Below are 23109 nucleotides of genomic sequence, written 5' to 3'. Positions count from 1 at the left end.
TCAAAACCCCCTTCCCCTCCCCCTTTTCTGATGAAGGGTCTAGGCCCGAAACGTCAGCCTCTCTGCTCCTATGATGCTGCTTGGCCTGCTGTGTTCATCCAGCCCTGCACCTTGTTGTCTCGGATTCTCCAGCATCTGCAGTTCCTCCTATCTCTAACAGAATCAAAGACCGTCTACATTCCAGGATGGTTCACATTTTTAATAAAGTTGGGAATATATGATGAGAAAAAGTTCAAATATCTGAGGCAACATCCAGGTCCTCTTTATCCCATCAGTTCAGAAATGCTTAATGTCCTCGATCTTACCTGGAATGGAACAGATGCTATAGGCAGAGTAAATGGACCAAAGAACTTTATTTGGCTGCTGTTGACCTGGCACATGGTGCTGTTAAATATCAACCCATTTCATCATGTTGTTGTTACCAGTAAATGAAGCTTGTGGTTGTTCTCTGCCATATGTCTTACCCTTGATACCAATATCATCATCAATGTAAAAACAACTAAGGTACATTCTTAATGATCCTACCCAAGTCCTGCTGAAAGACATCTTGGCTAACAGAGCCTAAATGGCAAGCATTAGATACGATACCATTGCAAAAGCATCCTAAATGTCATAAACTCTTGATTTCTGCTGCTAAATGGATGAACAATATCTATGCTTTGCATCTAGCTTTGAAAAGAATCTTATGTTGCAAAATTTAAGATTTAATTCTACCAGCATTGGTACATTTCAAGTGAAAGATAAAGTGCCTTAGATCTGGGGGCACTTTTATGTTGCTGCAATCTTGTCAGCTATCTCCATCAGAACTCTGGGGTGTAGTCTATCTGGTCCAGATCATTTATCCACCTCCAGATCTTTCAGTTTCCGCAGTGACTTCCTCCTCATGATGGCCTCTCCACTCATCTCTGCCCACTGACTGTCTTGAAGAGTATGTCACTGTTATGCTATTAATGTCTTCAACCATGCAAAATACCGATTCAGTTTCTGTAATTTCTTTGTTCATCATGAGTATTTCACCAGACTAATTTTCCAGAATTCAATGTCCTTTTGCAGACTTAAAAAACTCTTGCAATCTTCTTTTATATGACCAGCTATGATATATCTCACCTTTTCTCCGCTTATTACTTTTTTAGTTGTCCTCTGCTGGTATTTTAAAGGCTTCCCACTAATCTACACCACATTATATACTTTCTCGTTTGTTTTTATGTTGTTTCTGACTTCCCTTGTCAGCCATAGTTGCCTCATTCTCCCTTTAGTATGTTTCTTCTTCCTTGAGATGAATTTCTGCTGTACCTTCCAAATTACCCCCAGAAACTCCTGCCATTGCTGCTCTACCATCTTGCCTGCTAGCTCCCCTTCCAATCAAACCTGGCCAGCTCTTCCCTCATGTTTTTGTAGTTACATTTACACAGTTGTAATACCATCACGTCTGATTCCAGCTTCTCTCTCTCAAACTGCAGGGTGAGTTCTATCATGTTACGGTCACTGCCCTTAGAGGTTCTTTCATCTTAAGCCCCCTAATCAAGTCTGCCTCATTACACATCACCAAATCCAGAATTGCCTGTTCCCTAGTGGGCTCTACAACAAGCTGCTCCAGAAAGCCATCTCATACAAATTACTTTTCTTGAGATCTGCTACCAACATTATTTTCCTAGTCCACCTGCATATTAAAGTCCACCATGATTATTGTGCTAGTGCTTTTCTTACATACCTTTTCTATCTCCTGATTTATTTTCTTCCCCACATCCTGACTATGCCTTGCAGGCCTGTTTATAACTCCCATCAGGATATTTTTTCTTTTGTTTTTCCTCAACCTTACCCACACACTTTCTATGCCTTCTGACTCTACAATTGCTTCTTGCTATCGGTTTAATTTCATTTCTCACTAACAAGGCAACCAACCCCAATTCCCGTCCTTTTAATGACATGGGTATCCGAATTTATTTAGTTCCCAGCCCTGATCCCCTCACAGCCACGTCTCTGCAAACCCCTCAACATTGTACCTGCCAGTTTCAATCTGTGCTACAATCGCATTTACCTTGTTTTGTATACTGTGTGCATCCTCAGTCCTGTGTTGACTGCCGTCCTACTCATAGTTGTCCCCTCATCTGCTGTGCCTGAAGTTAGATTCCTGACCCTTTCCATACTCTCCGTCCTTTTGCTTGCTCTGGAAACTTAAATAACCTCTTCTGTGCACAACCCCCAATTAGTTTGAGGCCCTTTGTGACCCCTCCCCATTCAGCCATTCTGTTAGGATCCTGATCCCAGATTGGTTTAAGTGGAGCCTGTCCCGATGATACAATTCCCTCCTGTCTCATTATTGATGGCAGTGACCCCAAAAAGCTGGAACCCCTCTTTTCTGTCCTACTCTTTTAGCCATGTGTTTACTTCACTAATTTTCTTATCTGTATTCTACTTTGCATGTCGATTGGGTAATCATCCAGAGATGATAAACCTTATGGTCCTATTATTTTGGTTTGCTCATAATGCCCCATAATTCTCAAACAAGACCTTTTGCCTACTCTACACTTACATTGTCAGTCCCAACATGGTCCACAACAATTGAATCTTCCCCCACCTACTCCAATATCTAAACATCAGTTTGAGATACCCCTTACCTTGGCACTAGGTAGGCAACACACCAAGCAGGACTCTCAATCCTGCTTACAAAAGTATGCCATTGACTTTCATGTTCTGTCACCTGCCTGTCTCCCATCCCAGAAGAAATATGCCCACACTAAAATAGGATGAATCAAGATTGACGGTGTGCTGCCTGTCATCTGGCTCCTCACCCACTTCTGGGCAGAGGATTCTGACTCTGAACACCCTGAGCAGTGCTTGGACTGGAATTGGGGGCTGTCCTTGACTTACTGTTGCAGGGAACCCCTGATCAAAGGCTATCCCCCTTGATTTGACTAATGCCTGCTGACAACCACAGCAAGCTGCCTAGCATTGTGTTGGCACTAAATGGCAAGGCATTATGTCTGCAATATGAGCCTGATATCGCTGGCTGGGGGTGCAATGCACAAAAAAGGCAATGCAAGACAGGAATTCTACAAGCAACCGTGGTAGTTTCAGAATGACTGAATTCTGTGGAGCGAGCAAAGAACCTAGACCCAGTCACTGAGCTGGGTGCATGTTACTGAGCACCAAGTGTCCCTGCTGCAGTATTACAATGCTACTTTTTGGAAATTTTGGATAGTTTTTGGTGCAACATTGAAGTACAGAAGCATGTAGCAACAAACCAAAGTAAGTGGATCTGAGATGTGCCATGAGGATTCATAGAGGCTGGTTGATATCAAATACCAACATCCATGGATATAGGATGCATATGTTCAATGCCCATGGAGTTGATGCCCGGTGTCTAAAATGGAGGACTTTTTGGAGCAAGCAGTGAGTTGAATAGACCAAGAACCCGCTCTGGTTTGCATGTTGAATCTTCCTGATGGCTCATCTATATAGCAAGTTTGATAAAGTTACAGCCCATGGTGAGCTGGGCTGTTAACAAGGCATTTAGCAAGCAGTAATAATAATCATTTGGGAACTCGAAGTTGCCTAGTGAGAATCTAGCCATACCACCAGGGTAGAGTGTGCACGATGTGATGAGATGATCTTGATCCCCCATTGCTGAAGAAGTGTCCAGACCCAAAATGTCAGCTTTCCTGCTCCTCTGATGCTGCTTGGCCTGCTGTGTTCATCCAGCTCTACACCTTGTTATCTCAGATTCTCCAGCATCAGCAGTTCCTACTATCTCCTTGATGTAGTGATGTTCCTCTTCTGACTCTACCATTCATCTCACCATCCCTCATGTCACTCAGAGACAGATATGATTCAACCCATTAAGATGAAAAGGAAGGTAACAATAGGCTATAAGTTAAATAAAATAAGGTGGATGAATGCTTGTGTAGAAAATAAACACTGGCATAAACCAATTGGACCAAATTATTTGTTTCTATTCCATAAGTATCAAATATCTTCTATCCTCAATAATTCCACAAGTTATTATCCAGATTCAACAGTCTGGGAAAATGAGAACGGTTGCAACTGTTTCATAGTAATAGAGAAAAATAAGGGTGAAATTCGATGTGGTTGTATGCTCGGCCCTCCTAACATCACACGAAGGGTTGAAGATACACCTCGATTCAGCAAAGATAGTATTTGTTCCAGCTCCCTGCAGCCATGACATGTGATGTTATGTATCAGACTTCTAGTTGTAAAATCATCCCATACTCAAACATTACTCCAGTTGGTTGCATAGTTCCACAATCTTTTCATTCTGTGTATTCTTAGTTGATGTGGAGAGACAGTTGCAATCTTTTCTACATCCAGCACACTTGTATGTTGTCAATGTGCTGGCTTTCAACTCCTGGGAGTGGGGAAAGACAAATTCAACTGTATTTCAATTTCAGAAGTATAGTCTTTCATTGTAGCCTTCCATTGTGCAGCAACACATTATTTAAAATGATCTTTAACAATATTTGCTGATATGGGACTATTTGTGATATCTGCTGATGGAGAACAGCAGTAACAATGGCATTCTTGGTATCTTCATATGCAATCACAGCAGGAGTAACACTTGTCCCTTTAGCTTCTCCCTCCTCAGATGCCCAGTCACTCAATCCCCTCCCTGTGGCAAACTCTGCAGGCTTTCGGACTAAGAAGGGACAGTTTGCATCTGGGCAGGAGGCTCTCAGCAGAAGTGGACCCTCTTGGCCCAAAGGCACCGGGGAGAATCGCCAACCCTTCCTCGCTAATGGGCCAACTACAGACCAAAAGCTCTTCACCAGAAGTGGCTCTGATGACAATTTGTTTTGATGTTGCTTGATTGTGAGGACAGTTTGCAGCTTCCATGGGTAGAGTTTTCACCTTCCTGATGTAATGTGAGCAATGGTGAGAACGTTGGGTAAATACAGTGAGAATGAAACCAACAGAATGTTGGCAGCAAGAAAAATATTTACAATTTTTTCTTTAAGCCTTAAATGGTGACTTCAGAAACTTAATATCGAGTAAACACTACCATTTTTCCATATATCATCTCATTAATTTGCTGGTGGCTCTGAACCCAGGCAGGACTACTACAATTTTGAGTTAATATACAATGAGACTGGATGTGATGTTATTGGTTTGTAATGTTAACCTTTTAATTAGGATTCTACCTGCCTAAAGTTAGCACTTGAAACACAGCCAAAACGTGGTAGGTTAAAATTTTATGGGCATGGGCACGATATGAGGAAGGCCCAGAAGCAATTTTAAGCCCTATTGCCTCCATTTCTGCTGAGCCGGCAAGGTTAAATCCCATCCTTAGGTTCTTTAAATATTCTGTGAGAATTACAGCTCCTGAAGTGTGATTGTAGCTAGATGAGTTTCTGGCTCAATACTTTTTGTCCTCGTTCTTTTGAATTACTGTTTTTATTGATTTTCATTGCCTGGAGGTTACCCTATCCTTCAGGAGTGTTAATATGCTGAAGGGATTTACATTCGGGGGAATGCACACAATTACATGTCTATCCAAAAATTCCAGCCTTACTGCTTACAAATCTAATGTACTATCCCGACGTACTGATTCCCAAGGGACACTTCTCAAGTTTGATGACAATCTCACAGAAAATCTTCTTGCTGGCTTATTACATAGTGTTCTGTGATCTACCATCTGATTCCTCCATCACTTTCACCTTGTAACCTCTGCTGTATAAGCAGTCCAATTCCGACTATCTTTGTATTGCTGTGTCCAATGATGTTTTATCAGATTTCATGCAATCATATTGTAATGTCCTCTCCCTTTTGAGAAATAAATTCGGTCTACAACTTTCTTCAGGACCTTCAGACCTTATTCACAGTTCTGTCCACTCCCAGTTCCTAACAGCAGCTGGCCTGCTAATCCGTGTGTTAGGCATTCGTAGTTTCCATGCAAAATACTCCATTCAGGAAGCTACCACAGACAGTGACATTATTTACATCAGTTTCTCTTTATGTAAAATGTAGGGGACAAAAAAGAATCCCTAAACTGTGCTTTTGTATCTTTTTCCTGCTCAATTGGGGAATTGCTGTCCCTGCTCAAGGAAAGATGTTATTAAACTTGAAAGGGTGCAGAAAGTATTTACAATGATGTTGGAGGTGATGGAAGGTTAGAGCTATAAGGAGAAGCTTAATTACCTGGGACTTTTTTCCCTGAAGCTTTGGTGGCTGGGGGCGTGAACTTATAGAGATTTATAAAATCATGAGGGACATGGATAGGGTGAATAGCCAAGGTCTTTTTCCAAAGATAAGAAAGTCCAAAACTAGAGGGCATAGGTTTACGGTGAGAGGGGAAAGACATAAAAGAGCCCTAAGGGCAATATTTTCATGCAGAGGGTAGTGCAAGTATGGAATGAGCTGTGAGAGGAAGTGGTGGAAGCTGGTACAATTACCACATTTAAAAGGCATCTGAATGGGTATATGAATAGGTAGGGTTTAGAGGGATATGGGCCAAATGCTGGCAAGTGGGACTAGATTAATTTTGGATACCTGGTCAGCATGGATGAATTGGAACAAAGGTCTGTTTCTGTGCTGTTCAACACTATGACTCTAGTTATCTCTCTTCTTTCTTGAGAGCAATGACTCGTGATAGGGTTGTCCAGGTAACAGTGGCTGTCCAGTAACTTACTAAGTTGTCATTCTCCAGTAAGTGTAGGCAGCTGACTTATCGAAATATCATTGCTGAGGCAGTTCCTAACCTACTGCCCATCAGCAAGGAACGTTTATTCGATCTGGCAGATGTTTCCTTTCTGTCATCCAGCATCTCAATCTAATGAGAACACACTCTGCCAACTTTTAGCCAAAGTAAAAGCAGATTTTTCTTTTCACTATTAGTTCCAATTGTACCATATCCCTAACTTTGTTTTAAGATTCCTGCAATCTAAGCTCAATGAAATATAGGATGCTGAAATTTCCAATCTAGCCATTGAGGAACTATTTTCTAAATGATTTTCCAAGATGTGGGTGTCACTGGAAAGACCAACAGTTATTCCCCAACTCTGAAAAATTGACTCATGTGTAGGCTAGACCAGGTGAATTTAGCAGATATTCTTCCCTTCAGAACCAAAAGCAATTAATAAAAGAATTCTAACCACTATTTTTACACTCACTTTTTAATTCAGATTTGTCTATTTAATTGAATTTACATGCGCTGCCTGCTGCAGCGGGATTTGAACTCCTCTTTCCATCTCTTTAGTCTGGGTCTTTGGATTACTAGGCTAGTTATTTAATCCTTACACTACTTTTGTTCCTGTTTACACCTAGAGTTCTTTTCCAAAAATAAATTATATGACTGGTTATTCGCACTCTCCATGAGTTTTGTTATTTTGGATGAAATCCAAGGTCATGCTTTTTAAAACAAGCTGGGAATTTATGTTCTGCTGTCTTTCACACTATCGCATATTGCCTGATGGAATTGGGATTGCCATGGATTTCTTTGGATAGAATTCGCTGAGAGGAGATTAGTCATTCCATGCTTTTAGCATGAATCGAATATGTACTGCCTGAGGTTAAAGTGAATGAGTTATAAAGTCTTATTAAAATGAAAAGATTTCAAGAACCTGATTTACATATTACAGATAAAAATTATTTGAAGGTAAAATCTAATGAAATAACATACGTATGTGCCAGCTGAAGAGTAGTGAATAAACATGGTAAAAAATAATATGATTTGACATAGGGGTTTAAAATTTTGCTGAAATAATCTTCCATTACAGAATAAATGTTAAAAATTCATTGATATGGTGTAAGAACTGTAATGTATACAAATGTATTGTGCTTATATGCCATGATTACTTTCGATTAAAAAAATATTGAATTACACTGTTCCTGTATCTTAGCATCAGATGATCCAACCTGCAAATCAAAGTGAAATAACTCTTCAGAGACCGGCACCCATCACCAATCACCCTTTATTTTACAAATGCGTATCCTTTAACAATAGCACTGCCTTTCACTGAATCGGGTATATAAAGTCCCAATATCCTTCTCACCTTAAACCTATGCCCCCTAGTATTTGATATTTGCACCCTAGGAAAAAGACTCCACCTTATCCATGCCTCCCATAATTTTATATACTTCTATCAGGTCACCCCTCAGCCTCCAACATTCTGGTTAATACACTCCAATCTCTCCTTATAGCTAATACACTCCAATCCAGGCAACATCCTTAGAAAACCTCTTTTGCACCCTCTGCAATGCTTCCATATCCTTCTCATACTGTGTTGACCACACAATACGTCAAATGTGGCTGAACTTTACTTTTACACAGCTGTAATATGACTTGCCAACATTGATACTCAATGCCCTGAACGATAAAGGCAAACATGCTGTACATCTTCATTATTTTTCCTTATTAATTGGGAAAATGTTTACGGAGACTGCCAATCCTTGCTCCTTTTCCCATGTCAACTCTCTGACCAATCAGAGACTAGCTGTCAGATCTGAGGTTAATCAGTTAGCTGAGGTTAACAGTTAACAGATTCTACTGCATCACTATGCCACCCATCATCCAACCAATCAGCACCCTCTGCTCATGCTATATAAATTGGTGTTCCCTTTCAAGCATTTGTTTCTGATGTTCCAGTCCTGATGAATACAATTTGAAAACCTTTGACTTTGTCTCTTTTTAGCGATGAATAGTCTGGGCCTCTGGATTTCTAGTCCGGTGATGTTACCACTACACCACTGCCTCCTCACATGAAGCAAATGCATACAGCGTTATGAGAATATCGAGAAATTCTGGGGCAGGATTATGTGGGCTCAGGTTCTGCCTTGAGGATAACTATTCCTTTATTCCCTTCAGTTTTTCACTTAAAGAACAGCTGATCCTGAGGGGCACAAATAAAGAAAGTCAACCTGGTGAAATTCATAAGTTCTTTTTCTCGACTAGATAGAAAAATGAATAATATGAGAAGAAATGTGAAGTTCCCCAGGGATCCATGTTGAGTCCCATACTCTTCTTGAATAATAGTAACGAATAGGCATTGCTGTAGAGGGCACAATTCCAAAATTTGTGGATGATACATGACCTGGAAGCATTGGAAACTGTGTGGTGGATAGTTTAGAACTTCAAAAAATAAAGGCAAATTGGTCAAATGAGCAGACAAGTTACACATGAAATGTAAGGGACTGTGAAGTGATTTATTTTGGAAGGAAGAACATGGAAAGACAATTCTAAAGGGAATGCAGGAGCTGAGGGACCTGGGTTTGTATGTGCATAAATCATTGAAAGTTTACAGGACATCTTGAGAGCACAGTTAATAAAACACACAGTATACTTGGCTTCATTAGTAGGGGTGAAAAGTATAAAAACAAGAAAGTTATTACAATATGCAGAGCACTGGTTCAGCTTCAACTGCAGCTCCAGTTGAGGGTGCCACGTTTCAGGAAACATGTGAAAACATTAGATAGAATGCAGAAAAGTTTTACAAGAATGCTCCCAGGGATGAGGGACTTTTGTTATGAAGATATATTGGAGAAGTTGGTACCAATAGCTAATAACTGTACTAATTGGTGGAAGGCACAAGAACAAGCAGACGCAGATTTAAGGTAGTTTTCACAATAAACATTGGGGACCTGAGGAAAATCTTTTCAACATTAATGTATTGTTTGTGTCTGGAATTCACTGCCTGAGAGTGTGATGAAAGCAGGCTCAATTAAGACTTTCAGGAGAGAATTGATTTGTTATCTGAAGAGGGAAAATGTACTGATCTACAGGGAGAATGCAGGGTAGAATAGCAAAAGGTAAATCACTCCTTTAGAGAGCTGGCACAGACACAGTTGGCTGAATGCCTTTTGCTGTGCTGTAATAATTCCGTGTTCTGCGACTCTGAAATTGTGCCAAAAAGTTTTCAAACATGGCCATCTGAAATTCTTTTTTACTATTTCATTTATTCAGATGATTGATCGTTATTCACTAACTTAGGTCTTATGCAAATGTATTAATTAAGCTATTTGCTTCTTCCTGCTATTATCAGACTTTTGAATGGGCCTCTCAAATGTTAATGTTGATCTCTCTCTCTGCACCTTCTCTGTGGCTGTCAAGCGGTATTCTACATTCAGTTCTGCTGCCCGGATACACTTTACCTGTATGGCATGCAAAACAACACTTTTCACTGTATCTCAGCACATGACAACAATAAATTAATGATTCAATCGAATGGTCAGGACCGTTATTTTGCTTAGGTACCTTGGTAAACTAATTTTATTATGAAAATTAGAATAACACTGATATTATCCCTGCTAACTATCTCAACAATGTTTTGGGCATAGATAGCCTGAACTGCAGTTGACTTTTCTCATCACTTTTTGTTTCTCATGCACACTTGTATGGAAGAGTACCTTGTAAAACAAGTCTGTTTTAAGGCACACATTAGTATTACAAATTTCTTAACATTGCTCTTTAAACAATGGTGAATGTTTCCACTAACTGTAAAGTCTCATGGACAAACCACCTTGAAACCGTAATCATTGTGGAATTATTTTGTCTAGCTTCATATTTGTTGTTTACCAACCTTTTATGGTTATAACTTTGTCATGAGAGTACTAAGATTTGGTCTATCAATGTTTAAACTTTCATCATTTGATTTTTATCGAGTTTTCAGGGACTAAAGTGTTTTTAAAATGAAAACTATTGACCTGAAATGTCTGCAGCAATTGTCTAACCAATTTGGTTGAGGCAAGTTCAGGAAAATTATGTGGAATAAGCAAAATTGATTTCAATACTGACAACCAAAATTGAAACCAGTCACTCATTCAGATGTTGGGAAATTGGCATCTCCTTTTTCAATTTGCATTTTGCCTGATAAGTGGCACATATTATACATGAAAGGTGCCTGCAAGATTATTCAGTTTAGAAGAAAACAATGAAGTAAGACACAGGAATACACTACAGAACTGTATTGCAGTAGCAGTTTTTGAGCAAGGGGAATAAATTTGGGATGGTAACTGATGGTCTGTCTCTCTCTGTCTCCCCATCTCTGCGTCATCCTATCAGAAACAGCACCCAGTGAAAAGGAAAATTGGTAGAACAACCATTCACCAAGTTCTGAATGATATTTGAAGATTCTGCTACTCCTGAGGACACAAATCACCTTTTACACAATTATGGCTTTAGGTTAAAAATCTAACACCAAAGACTCTAAAGATTTTAGAATTTCATAGTCTGTATTGTTCTGGTCTGAATCAGACACACTCGTTTTTAATATTATATGTGGTTTATTTATATGTTTGGTGTCATGTTTTATTATTCTACTTGAAGTCAGTAAGTAACAAAATACCTCGTTCTTTCATTTAAAAAATCTTGTAATTGGTTCCTTAAATTTTGACTAACATTACATTTTAATTGAAGTGTGATAGCTGTGTGCTAAAAACAAATAAAAAATTTATTGTGACAAAGAAGGTTAAAAAGACTTCACCAGATTTAATGAAGCTAGAATAAATAGTCTTTGGTGTTGCAAAGAATGTTTTTCTTAATTTGTTCACAAGGTTACCTTGTCAGAGCTGGTTAATAGGGAAACAAAATCTTGCATATGCCTTGGACAATATCACAATCAATTACATCATCGCAATTTTTTTATATTATCATGATTAGCTTTAATAAGGTCTGAAAAATTGAATATTCTGTTGTGTATATGTATTGGTTTTAATACCCTGGATATAAATATAATCTTGCTTGCCCTGTAATGCTTTCTGTGTGTTCACCTGTTCTCTTTGCTTTGTATTTTTACTTTGTTCTTTTTTTAATGGTGTGACAACAAAATACCACTCTGCATAAAAGTGCTTTTAATTTTATGGAGCGCAGATCACTAGAGTGAGTTCCCTTATGTTAATGTATATAACTGTACCTCTTTATGTTTCCCATTTCCTTGATGCCGGTATCATTAGTTTAAACGGGCCTGTAAGCAGTTTGGTGTTCTGTTTTTAGTGGTGCCCCATTCACTTTGCTGGTTGTCATGTGGACTGTAAGTAGTGAAGTGGCATTTGCTCTCCAATGCCTGCTTTTCGCAGTGCCAGAAAAGCATTATTTTCTTTCCTTGACAAGTGGGAATGGTTTTCTTTCCTGCTTTCCCCAAAAAAATGCTTAAAGATGAACAATATACATTTCAAGCTGAAATGCAGTGTTTAACACATAAGGAAATCTATGCAACGAGTTACTCTCCCATCTTTTTTTCAGATTTAATAGGCGAAATAAAGCAGTCTATGATTAGGACAAAGCTTTACTGTTCCAGTATTTTGTTCTGGCTGCTGTTTACCTGCTGTATGTATGGACACAAGTGATGTAATCATCTGCTTCTTTATGTCTGTCATGTGGTACTAAATTAGAACACAATGGTATTGTTTTTGATCACAAATATTACTCAGAGCCCTTCCCTATATAGGTATTTTTGATTTTTTTTTGTTATGTGCTGTTGCAGTTTCAAAAATACAAGCTTTATAGAAAGATTTGAGTTGATGAAATGAATGTTTGTTTGTGTAATGACTCCTTTTCGTGTCACTCTATAACTAGTGAAAGGTGGCACAAAATTCATTTTGTCACTGCTATTTGAAACTGCTTGGTATATTTGGTTGGCTGTAAGTGAATGTATATTCTAGTTTGAAGTTAATTGTGCAGGATCTGGGGTAACAGATGCCAACTGATCATTGCAAATTCTGAATTTTCTCTCACAGAGACTGAAAGAACTAAAGCAAAGAGAATTTGCTCGAAATGTAGCTTCAAAATCGAGAAAAGATGAAAAGAAACAGGAAAAGGCACTCAAACGTCTCCATCAGCTTGCAGAGCTACGGAAACAGACAGAATGGTCAGTACACGTCAATGTTTAAACAACAGATGATGTATCAATATTTAAATGTTTACCCTCTTTGTTACTTGACTTTACATATTTTTCAAATTTCACAGTCACAGTGTCATGGAATGTGTGAGGTTCATTCAATAATTTTAGCTGTATAAGTAAAACAAAAAGTAAGTCAACTGAGTTGCTCTCTTACATTGACCTTTCTAACCTACAGTTAGACTGCCTTTAGACTGACAATACAGACAGAACTTTGCTATTACATCTTGTGTAGAGTAGTGAGGTCTGAGTACAACCAGTAAATGTGCCTCACCAGCAATGTCATAGTATCCTTAGAGAGCAAATAGCTGTTGACCTATGTGAAGACATTATGCCACCATTACAGTAGAGTAGCCATAATGGCATTTCTAGGAAAGCATTTTTTGTTTACCAGTCAGAAGTAGGCAGAAGTCAGAAATACCTGGTCAAAAAGATGTGTTACTGGCCATGTTAAATTAGCTGCCAGATTGGCCTTAAAATAGTTGCCAGTTGCCTATAGAAGATGTACGCTGGAATAGACATTTGCTGAAGACCACAAGAAAAACAAATTTAAGACTTTTATGATGATGTAATTTTGCAATGTCTAAATTCTCTCTTTGGAAATATGCTAATGTGTTATAAAATTCAGATATATATTTTCAAAATATTGCATGGGGTTAAAATACAAACATAACATTGGTGGGTTTGTCTGTTACAAGTATCATGACTTTCCTTCTTTTAATTTTGCTGTAAAACAATAACGCAGTTTCTTAAAATTGCAAAAGCAAGCCGAAGATCAAATAAACAGTGAAGGACTTTGGAGATGATGCTAGGTACTTGATCCAACAAATTGTTCAAGAATTTGAGATGTATAAAATACATAACAGGAGCACGGGTTGAATGGATATGCTGAAAATCATACTGGCAATTTTGGATTAGACGTGGACTTTCAAGGTAAAAGATAAATTGGTCTTAAGGATACATCAACTTCCATTACATTAAAAAATAGCAACATAACATTTTGGACCAGACCAAATCCACTCAAAGTATATTAAGAAGAGAGCCTGGTCCCTAACTTTTTCTTATTTTAAAGTTAAGGGCAGGGGTTGCATTCCAGATGCAATTTGATTGGTCAAACTACTGAACATTAAGCAAAATACACTTTATTTTTCTACTACAGTTAAAACACAGAAAAAATAAAAATAAAAGAATTGGCTTAACTGAAACTCAACAAAATGCTTAACCAAATTATAGATTAATGAACTATGACTAATTAACTGTTCCAGTATAGTAACTTCCTACAAACACACCCTTGGCAATGGCAAATTCAGTAAAATAGATTGTCTCACATACAATTCTAGCAGCAGGAAGAGAACCCCAGCTTTCAGCTGGAAGAGAGAGAGGAATAAGAGCTTCCACATCCAGCTTCAAGATCCAACAACTGCACAAAGCTAAAACCAAAAATCCTGGCTCTGTGAATGGGAGCTTGACACTAGCCATTCAGGCTGCTTCTCTTGTTCCAACTAAAACAAAAATCCCCAAGACCTCATAAGCTATTTACTTCATTGGCTTTGAGCAAGACCGCTCTTTCCTGTGTCTCAACCTTCCTTCATAAAAAAACCCAGACAAAATACACCTCTTAAAGCCATAGTATTGTCATAAATGATAGGTGCAACAGAAAGTAATGAATATTACATTGATTTTGAACTATCATAAAATGTGCATTTCAATTTGTATGCTCTGAAGTCTTAATGCCCTCTATGTGTAAAATAATTAAAACATAATAATGTATAATCATTTTATTACTTACACAAAATGCCTATGATCCAATTTAACAAGTTTTTGAACAATGCAAGTAACAGGTTCTTTGATATATATTCTAAATCTTGTATCAGCTGTTTCTTGCTCATTTCACTATCTAATTGACAAGTATTTACATTCTGTGAACTTCTTTCTGTATCCCTTTTTAATTGACATTCGACACGTAGGAGTAGTTGTAGAGATATGCTTTTTTCACCTTTGACTCCTAACTACAGACATCAGATAATGTGCAGAATTCCCTGAAGTGAACGAAAATTAATGTATTCAATTTGCAGTCATTTTCATTTGGGAGTTGGTTAATCAATGGTGAGCTCCTAGATGGCAGTTTAATAATGCAACATAAACTTCTGTCTATTCCAGTGTACGTCTTCTATAGCCAACTGGCAACTATTTTAAGGCCAATCTGGCAGCTAATTTAAGGTGGGTTGTGAAGAATAATCCCCACTGATGCAAGCAATTAGTTAAAGCAACATTGTTGTGCCAAGATAAAGCTCAGTCATTGGGGTAAAAAGTAAATGACATTTTCAGTGTGAAATCTCAGGGAATAAAAATTGCTGTTTCAGTCTGTGAAAGCTACTACAGACCTACAATTAGTTTCTATCACAATGAATTATTTTTAAGTTGAGGTCATAAACGATACAACACTTTTTATATTATCATACCAACTAATATTCACTAACTATATCTTGTTGATAATAATGGACAAAATATGAACATTAATGTATATTTAAGTAATAAGTATAAAAAGGATTTTTTTTCATAATTATTGACCAGTGGAACACTCAAAGATATTGAAATTGCAAGAAATTATCTCGGCAGTTATCCAAATAATAGAATCAAATATGAAATGATGTTACATTTTTCATTTTATTCTCATTCATTGCTATAAGGTCACTTATCTCACCTGTTTGGTTTTATGCAGTGCTCCAGGAAGTGGCCCTATGTTCAAACCTGCAACAGTGGCCATTGACAGTCACTCAAAAAGAGTTGCTGCTGGAACCGTTGCCAAAGACAGAGATACCGGAAGAAAGAGCAATACCAGGGCTTCATGCAAAAAAGAAGCACTGAAAAAGAATTTGGAAAATAGCCTGCAATCTACAGCACAAGTACAAAGCCAGTTAGGCTTAAAGCCCTTTAGTCTGTTCACAAATAAAAGCAGCTCATGTATCCCCGTCCACAAGGGTAGTATCTCATTTTCTTTCTCCAAAAAAGCTCCTGTGAAGCTAGAGTCATCAGCTTCAGTTTTCGATGATACCATTGAAGAAAAGCAAAGTGAGGACGAGCCTCAAAATTGCAAAGCGAAAGCTGAACCAGCAATGTTAGGTGTACCTGGAGGACAAAATAGCATGGCATGCACCGAAAATAATGAGCAAATGAAACAGTCTCAGATGGACAGTGGCATTGGGAGCAATCCTTTTGCAAGAGTTAAAAAGCTGAAGGCACTGATGTTGAAGGAAAATAAGGATGAAGAAGGAAAGGAATATTATTGTTATACTCCTACACTTTACAAAACCAAGACAAAGTTCCCTTTCTTATTATTCATGAAATCATCTGAGACAACAGATGCAGGCAAACTGTCGGTCCACAATGAGAAAAACAAAGGGTTTCATACTGACAGCAGTAACTTCAAATGTCGTGAGATCTCTGAAATTGGAGATGGACAGCATGAGGTCAGAGATACCAAGAAAATGGCCGCACCTCAATTAAATTATCTCGCTTGTCAGCAGACACCCAATCAAGAGGATGGGAAAACATTGGATCAGGATACTTGCAAGATGAAAAATGAAGCATTGTCCACGTTTAGTGAGAAACAGACAGAACCTAAGTTGAGCAGGCTGGAATCATCACACAAGCCAAAGCCAATAACTGGGCCCTTCCTTCATGTGCTAAGTAGAGACGGATCAACAATACTTCAATGGCCGTCAGAACTTCTACTGTTCACACAGACTGAGCCGTCCATCTCGTACAGCTGCAATCCGTTGTATTTTGATTTTAAACTGTCAAGAAACAAAAATCGAGAGAATGGGACCACAGAGCCAGAATCTAATATGGAGCATCAGCATAATGTAGCTGTTGCAATTAACGAAGACAATGGAGCTGGCATAAGAGAAGCACAAAATATAAGTGTGGCGATTGAGGAAGATTTGAAGCAGAGAAAACTAATAGGATCACGCAAATCAAAGAAAAGGAAGCGCCACCACAAAACTGACAAGAGATTGAAGCAGAAACCTGAGAATGGCTATGTAGAAAATGTGATCAAAAAAGCAAAAGGGAAAAGGTACAAACATAATCTGAAAGAAAAGGATAAATATGCTTTGAAAATAACAGACCCGGAATCGCAGAGTACTGAGGAAGATTTGAAAGAGGAAAAATATTCCAAACTAACCCCAAAACGCTTTTTACAGGATGGGAATTCCAGCACAAATGAGGAACTGGAGCACATCAGCAGCAGTGTTATTAAGAAACCATCAGTTTCTCCTCTTGGTTTAAGCAACAAGAAACAGAAGATTTCACCAGATAATTCTTTAAGTAGTTCCAAAGAAATGTGTGAAAACCAAAAGATGCACAAATTCAGACATAACAGCCTAAATTTGAACTGCAATGAGACCAGTAGCATTAAGGAACTCCACAGAGAGGACCATAAATCATCTTCACATTGTAGCTATGAAGATGGCTCAGAAAGTAACAGAAGTAATTGCCGAAAATCCAGAAGCTATTCATCTTCCCATGGCTCATCATTTAGGTCATCTTCTGATACCTCAAGTGACCGCAGTAGGACTAGTCATAGTAGTAGAAATTATTCTGATAGATCAAGTGATTACAGTCAGAGAAGTCAGTCTCGGTATTGCTCAAAAATGCATCAAAGGTCACATTGTAATCACAAATGTCATTCTAAGCGTAAAAAGAACAGGTACAGCTATTCATCAGTGTCATCATTATCCTCTGATAATGACCATCACCATAGGAAAAGAAGTGTCAGCCGAAGCAGAAGCCGAGACAACACCCGTAGGACTCATTCATGTACAAAAGGCCGAATTCACGGCAGAAGCAGAAATTCTAGCAGTAGCCAACATCACAGCAGAAGTAGAAGCAGATATAGGAGCAGGTCAAGGCATAGCTGGAATAGACAAGAAAGTCCCATTAAAGATTACTCAAGCAGTAGACATCCTAGTTTGAGGAGGTCATGTTCTCGAAACAAAGAACAGTGTAGGAAAGATATATCTAATGAGGCTAGACACAGAAGTTCCACATCTTTCTCAAAAGACAGAGTGTATCATATAAAATCATCCCTATGCTATAGTGACTGTCATGAGATACAAAGAGGAACAGAAAAATTCCATGGAACAATAAAGAATGAAGATATAATACAGAATCACAGCTCGATGTCACCCAGCTTATTCCAGAAGAATTATACCGTTGGTTGCCCCATTCTAAATTTGAAGGAAATGATTAAAGATGAAAAAAAATCCGAGGTAACACAGCACCTGTTAGAAAAACTGCAATGTAACAAAATTGAAGAAGGGAAAAATACAGCAGGAAACTTAACATCAGCATCGACTTCACTAGATTTAAACCTGAACTATCCTGCACAAGGTTATTGCAGCCCCAGACTTCCTCCCTCTGTGGATAATATGACATTGTTGTCTGTAATTGGAAAGTTAGCTGCAACAGAAAAGGTAGTTGAAAAAAATGATGATAGAAGCAAAAAGGTTAGCATTGACAAAGCAGATGAGTCTGAAAACTCAAAATGGACTGAAAATGAAACAGCGTCGACTACAAACCAAGAACAGGGCCTTCTTCTGAAAGAAGTACATGAGGATAAAACAGACGTAGAAGAAGGATCAATGAACAGTCTAATAAAAACTGCCGAGGATGAACAGATAGGCCCGACTATATATCAAGTCCAGCCTGCTGAAGAAGATGTGACCCCAGTCCCTGAAAATATGTCCAATGTTGTTTCCTGTGTTACTGATGATTTCGACAATAGTTCAATGGTGGTCAAAGAGGAACATTCCCAAATGACTTTTTATGATTTTAGTGATACAAATTCTGTTCCAGTGGGAGACGTTACCTTTGATTATTACAACACTAACTCGGAGAATGTTGACAAAATGGATCGTCCATTCATGGAGACTGCTAAATCAAACTCAACCGCTTTGGCTAGCCAGCCTATAACCTTCACACCCGAAGAAATGGAGAAATATAGCAAATTGCAATTACAGGCACAGCAACATATCCAGCAACAGTTTCTCGCCAAACAGGTTAAGACATTCCCATCATCTGCGTCGCTTGCTTTCTCTCCAGTGCCAGCATTTCAGCCTGTTTCCATTCAGCAGCCATCCGCTGCTGCTGCTACAGTTACCACTGTTCACCACACTCTCCTCCAACATCACGCTGCGGCCACTCTTACAGCTGCTCTCCACCCCAATGCCCACCAGCAAGCGATGACACAGCTTCACCATATCACCCAGCCACATATCACACCCTTTACCTTCTCTCCAATTACTCATTCTATTTTTCCTGCTCACCCCACCACATTCCTAGCTGGCCACCCACTGCATTTCGTCCCTGCAGCGGCAATCCACCCAGCCCAGCTGGCACTTCACCCACTGCCACACACTACTCTCTGTCCGACTCTATTTGCCCCTCACCCAGTTGCAGCAGCAGCTGCTGCTTCAGCTATTCATTTTCACCCTTTGCTTCATCCTCTGTTCCCAGGACATGATCTGCAACATCGCTCCACTCCAAACACCTGAGAGAAACTATTCAGAAGTTAATAAGATGTTAAGACCAGTCTTAAATACCTTGGTTTCTTCATGGTAGTGGCAAAAAGTAGCTAAAAGGATATATTGCAAATGACTTTGGTCTTCCTGAGCTGAGGTATTTCATGTGGGTTCTTGTCAGACTTGCTTTTAATGAAATTCTTAGATGGTGACAACTCAATGCCCTGTGCATTATATATGCTTTTAATGTCCTAGATTCCATTTGCCTTAGTATTAACAATAACTATGTGAAAGTATCATGGTATTTTTCAGATGGTCTTCTCAAATTTGCCCTTAGGATAGAGCAGCCTTTTGTTAGAATACTTGGGTCATTGATCATCTTCACAATTTTAAATGCTTCAAATCCAATGTATGGATTCATATCAAAATTTCCATATAACTATTCTCCAGATATGCTCTTTCTGAGTTAACTTGAATGTATTACATTTGTATTTTATGCTGTTAATAGCTTTTTAGACTTTTGGTTGACTTGAAAAATGTAATCTTTAAAGCATTTGTATTTTGTGTAAAAATAAAGCAGAGTGCAGTGTAAGTGGATAGAATTGCACTGAATACAGTACTTGCAGTGCTGCGTTGTTAAGTTTTTTTTCCATACAAAATGGGAATATAGTTCTAAATAATGCAATAATATTTTTCCATAATATATTTGGTTCTATCAATTAATGATATTGTACATAATGTAGTTCCTAATGTAAATAAAGTCAATGCAGTAAAGCATTACTTTAAAAATAAAAATCTGTACGATATTCTCCCAACCAGGAATATTATCTTTTTATTTCATGTATTGTATAGTTGTCTTGAAATTTGTTAGGGTTTACAAAGTGTCTGTATGATACTCTGTGCTGAAGATTAATGATTGTTATATGGCAGGAGTTGGAAATAAATTGTGGCAAAACCGACTGGAATGAAGTTGTTACGTTTTATGTAAATTGTAAAGGTAAACAACTTTGGGTTCCAATCTAAACTTACCTATTTTACAGCATGCACTAAACTGTGAAGATCTTACCTTCCACTAAGATACAGCTTCTGTGGTTTTAAAAGATTGCCTGTACTGTAAGGCATTTTTCATAAAGCACCGCATGGACACTACAGTAACTCCATTCATTTTATTGAGAGACTGTTGAGTAAATCATAGCTTGTCAGAACAGTGGCAGGCCTGATATTACAAGAAGGAATAAAGAGTATATTAGTACACGTTGTCAGCAGAATGGAGCATTTAAGCTGCAAATGTAGGCATTCACTGATGTACTCTTACAAAAGATTCAATCATGTAGAACCCACAAACCCTGTTGAGTTTTGGCACCAATTATAGCCCCAATCACCAAACAGTCTCTTCTGTGATAAACACTTCAAAGTACATTCAAGCAAAAGGTCACTTAGCATGTAAGAAACTCCCGACAAATTAGTACCTGGGTGTGCTTCTTTTATGTAAAGTGCAGTTTTAGGAAAGATTTTTCTTCCTTTTCTCCAGTTTTCTCTCTTTACCTCATGTGGACAGTGGGGTAATGATAGCAACAGCAGCTCAAAGTAATCAATCATTTTTGTATGTGGTTAGATTAATATCAGCAGACTGTTCAGCGCTGGATACCAGCATAGGCAAATTCAGTCCTGGTCAGGCTCACCATTCAGCAGTATGTTGAGCAGGTTTCTGTTCACATTTTCAATGAAACATTGGAATTGTTTTATTTTTTTGATTTTTTTTATTTTAAAATCTGTAGTGAAGGCACATGCACTTGTATAAATACAAAACCAAGTGTTTAATGAAATATTACGATACTATATCATCTATTGTGGCTCACTGTTATACTAACTATGCCTTTGGTCTCTACACTCCACGCAAAGAACTAATAAATAATAACAATATATCAAAGAACTGTGCCTGTGACATCGAAAAAAAAAGTTGGAGCCAAAAAGCACATTTAATTCTTTACAATTGCTTTTAATGATTCAAGTACATTTATTATATTGACCTTCTGCTCCATGGTTATACTACAGTTTTTTTTATCACAATAAACACAAGCAACTAGAGCATATCAATGAATGGAAGTATAATGGATTTGCAGAAGCTGATCTCACAGCCTATCAAACACGTGATTGAATTTCATACATTGCATCAATGCCTTAACATTAACTATATAGCCTTAACTAGGGTTCACATATACAAAATATCCATTCTCAGTAAAAACTATTTTAACTCACTAAATGCTCATCCCACAATAAGATAGATAACAATTTGAATATTGGTTCTCATTCTGTGGGTGAAATTAATGCCTCCTCCCACAACTTGGAGGCAGGTATAGAGATGGGAGAAACATTTGATTTGATGAGATATTGCAGGGTTACATACCCTACTATCTCCTCACCTCCACCAGGTTAAATACAGGATGAAAGGACAAGCCTAACCAACCAGATGGTAATTGAAATCCTTAAGTGGATAATTACAGCCCACTCAAAGGTTTCAACCCATCACTGCTAGTATATAAGCTGTGATAGATGGCGATTTGCCAAATGGGGAAATGGATAAGCAATTCAGACTTCTGGTAAAGGGCTTTCATTCAAGGGCTCTCTGATTGAGAGGGCTGGCCTGTGAAAAGGTGATCCCACTGCCTTTTCCTCTGAGCTCCCTGTCACACACTGTCCAACCAACTGCTGACTCCCTCCTTACGATCACCATGTCACCCTCCCTCAGTTGTGGCCTGGATCCTTCAGTGATCTGCCTTTCCCTGGGTACATTCCTCTGGTATCATCACCAGCAATACAGAATTATCAAATTCTGGTTGGCCAACAGTTCTCTGGGGTCCAGGATTTTCATCACTGGTGTTCGGGAGGTCCACAGGTCAGTAAAATGCGTGCTAAACACTTTTTTTTTGTTGGACCTTGCCCAACAGAGACAAAATGGGATGACAACCCACCACCAAGATTAAATTACACACTATGCAATTCAGGGGCATCAAGGCTGATTGTGATTATCCCATAATTGGCAATAATTGATCAACTCAGCAATTATTAAGATTCAATTCTGTGACTTATGTGGCTCAATAGCTCACCATTCACCACTTACATTCACTAGAAAGCAGTTATCACTGGAAAGGCCAGCATTTGATGCTTGTCTTTAGTTGCCCTTGAACCATTTGACTCTCTAGGTCATTGCAGAGGGTTGTTAACAGTCAACCACATTACTGTGAGTCTGGAGCCAAATATATGTAAACCAGGTGAGGACGGCAGATTTCTTTCCCTCAAAGGCACTTGTGAAGTCGATAGGCTTTTATGATGATCGGCATACTGTCACTACTAGACTAGCTTTTTAATTCCAGACTTTATTGAATTCAACTTTCGCCATCTGCTGTAGTAGGATTTGAACCCGTATCTCTTGAACATTAGCCTGAGGCTCTGGATTAATAGTCCATCGACATTACTATTATGCCCCTGCTTTGACTGATTATTGCTGTTAAGTTTAGATGTTGAATTTATTTTGTGATCTTATCTCAGACAAATGCCTATTATTATTGTTTAATTTATTAAACTGTCAGCAAGAACAAGTGCATAACCACATTGCCAATTAGAGAGATTTAAAAGTAGCTGATACTCAAAACTTCTTAAGCCATTTTAAAAATAAATAAATAAATCCAGTGTAAAGAGAAGAACAGCAAACACAGATCATTTTTTGCTCTCGGCATATC

The 23109-nt window shown here is 38.4% G+C and overlaps 1 protein-coding gene across 1 annotated transcript in view; it reads left to right on the top strand.

Annotated features, from left to right (window-relative positions):
• Positions 1-19402, top strand: part of LOC109927915 (G patch domain-containing protein 8) — a 552115-nt gene extending 532713 nt beyond the window's left edge. Inside the window, exons 3-4 of the mRNA XM_048607894.1 lie at positions 12685-12815; positions 15568-19402. Coding sequence (XP_048463851.1) covers positions 12685-12815; positions 15568-19402 — 3966 coding nt within the window. The remainder of the gene's footprint in view (positions 1-12684; positions 12816-15567) is intronic.
• The last annotated feature ends 3707 nt before the right edge of the window (positions 19403-23109 follow it).

Source organism: Rhincodon typus, chromosome 2, assembly GCF_021869965.1.
Source record: "Rhincodon typus isolate 14 chromosome 2, sRhiTyp1.1, whole genome shotgun sequence".
Classification (NCBI taxonomy): Eukaryota; Metazoa; Chordata; class Chondrichthyes; order Orectolobiformes; family Rhincodontidae; genus Rhincodon; species Rhincodon typus.
This window is presented reverse-complemented; position numbering and strand designations above follow the sequence as displayed.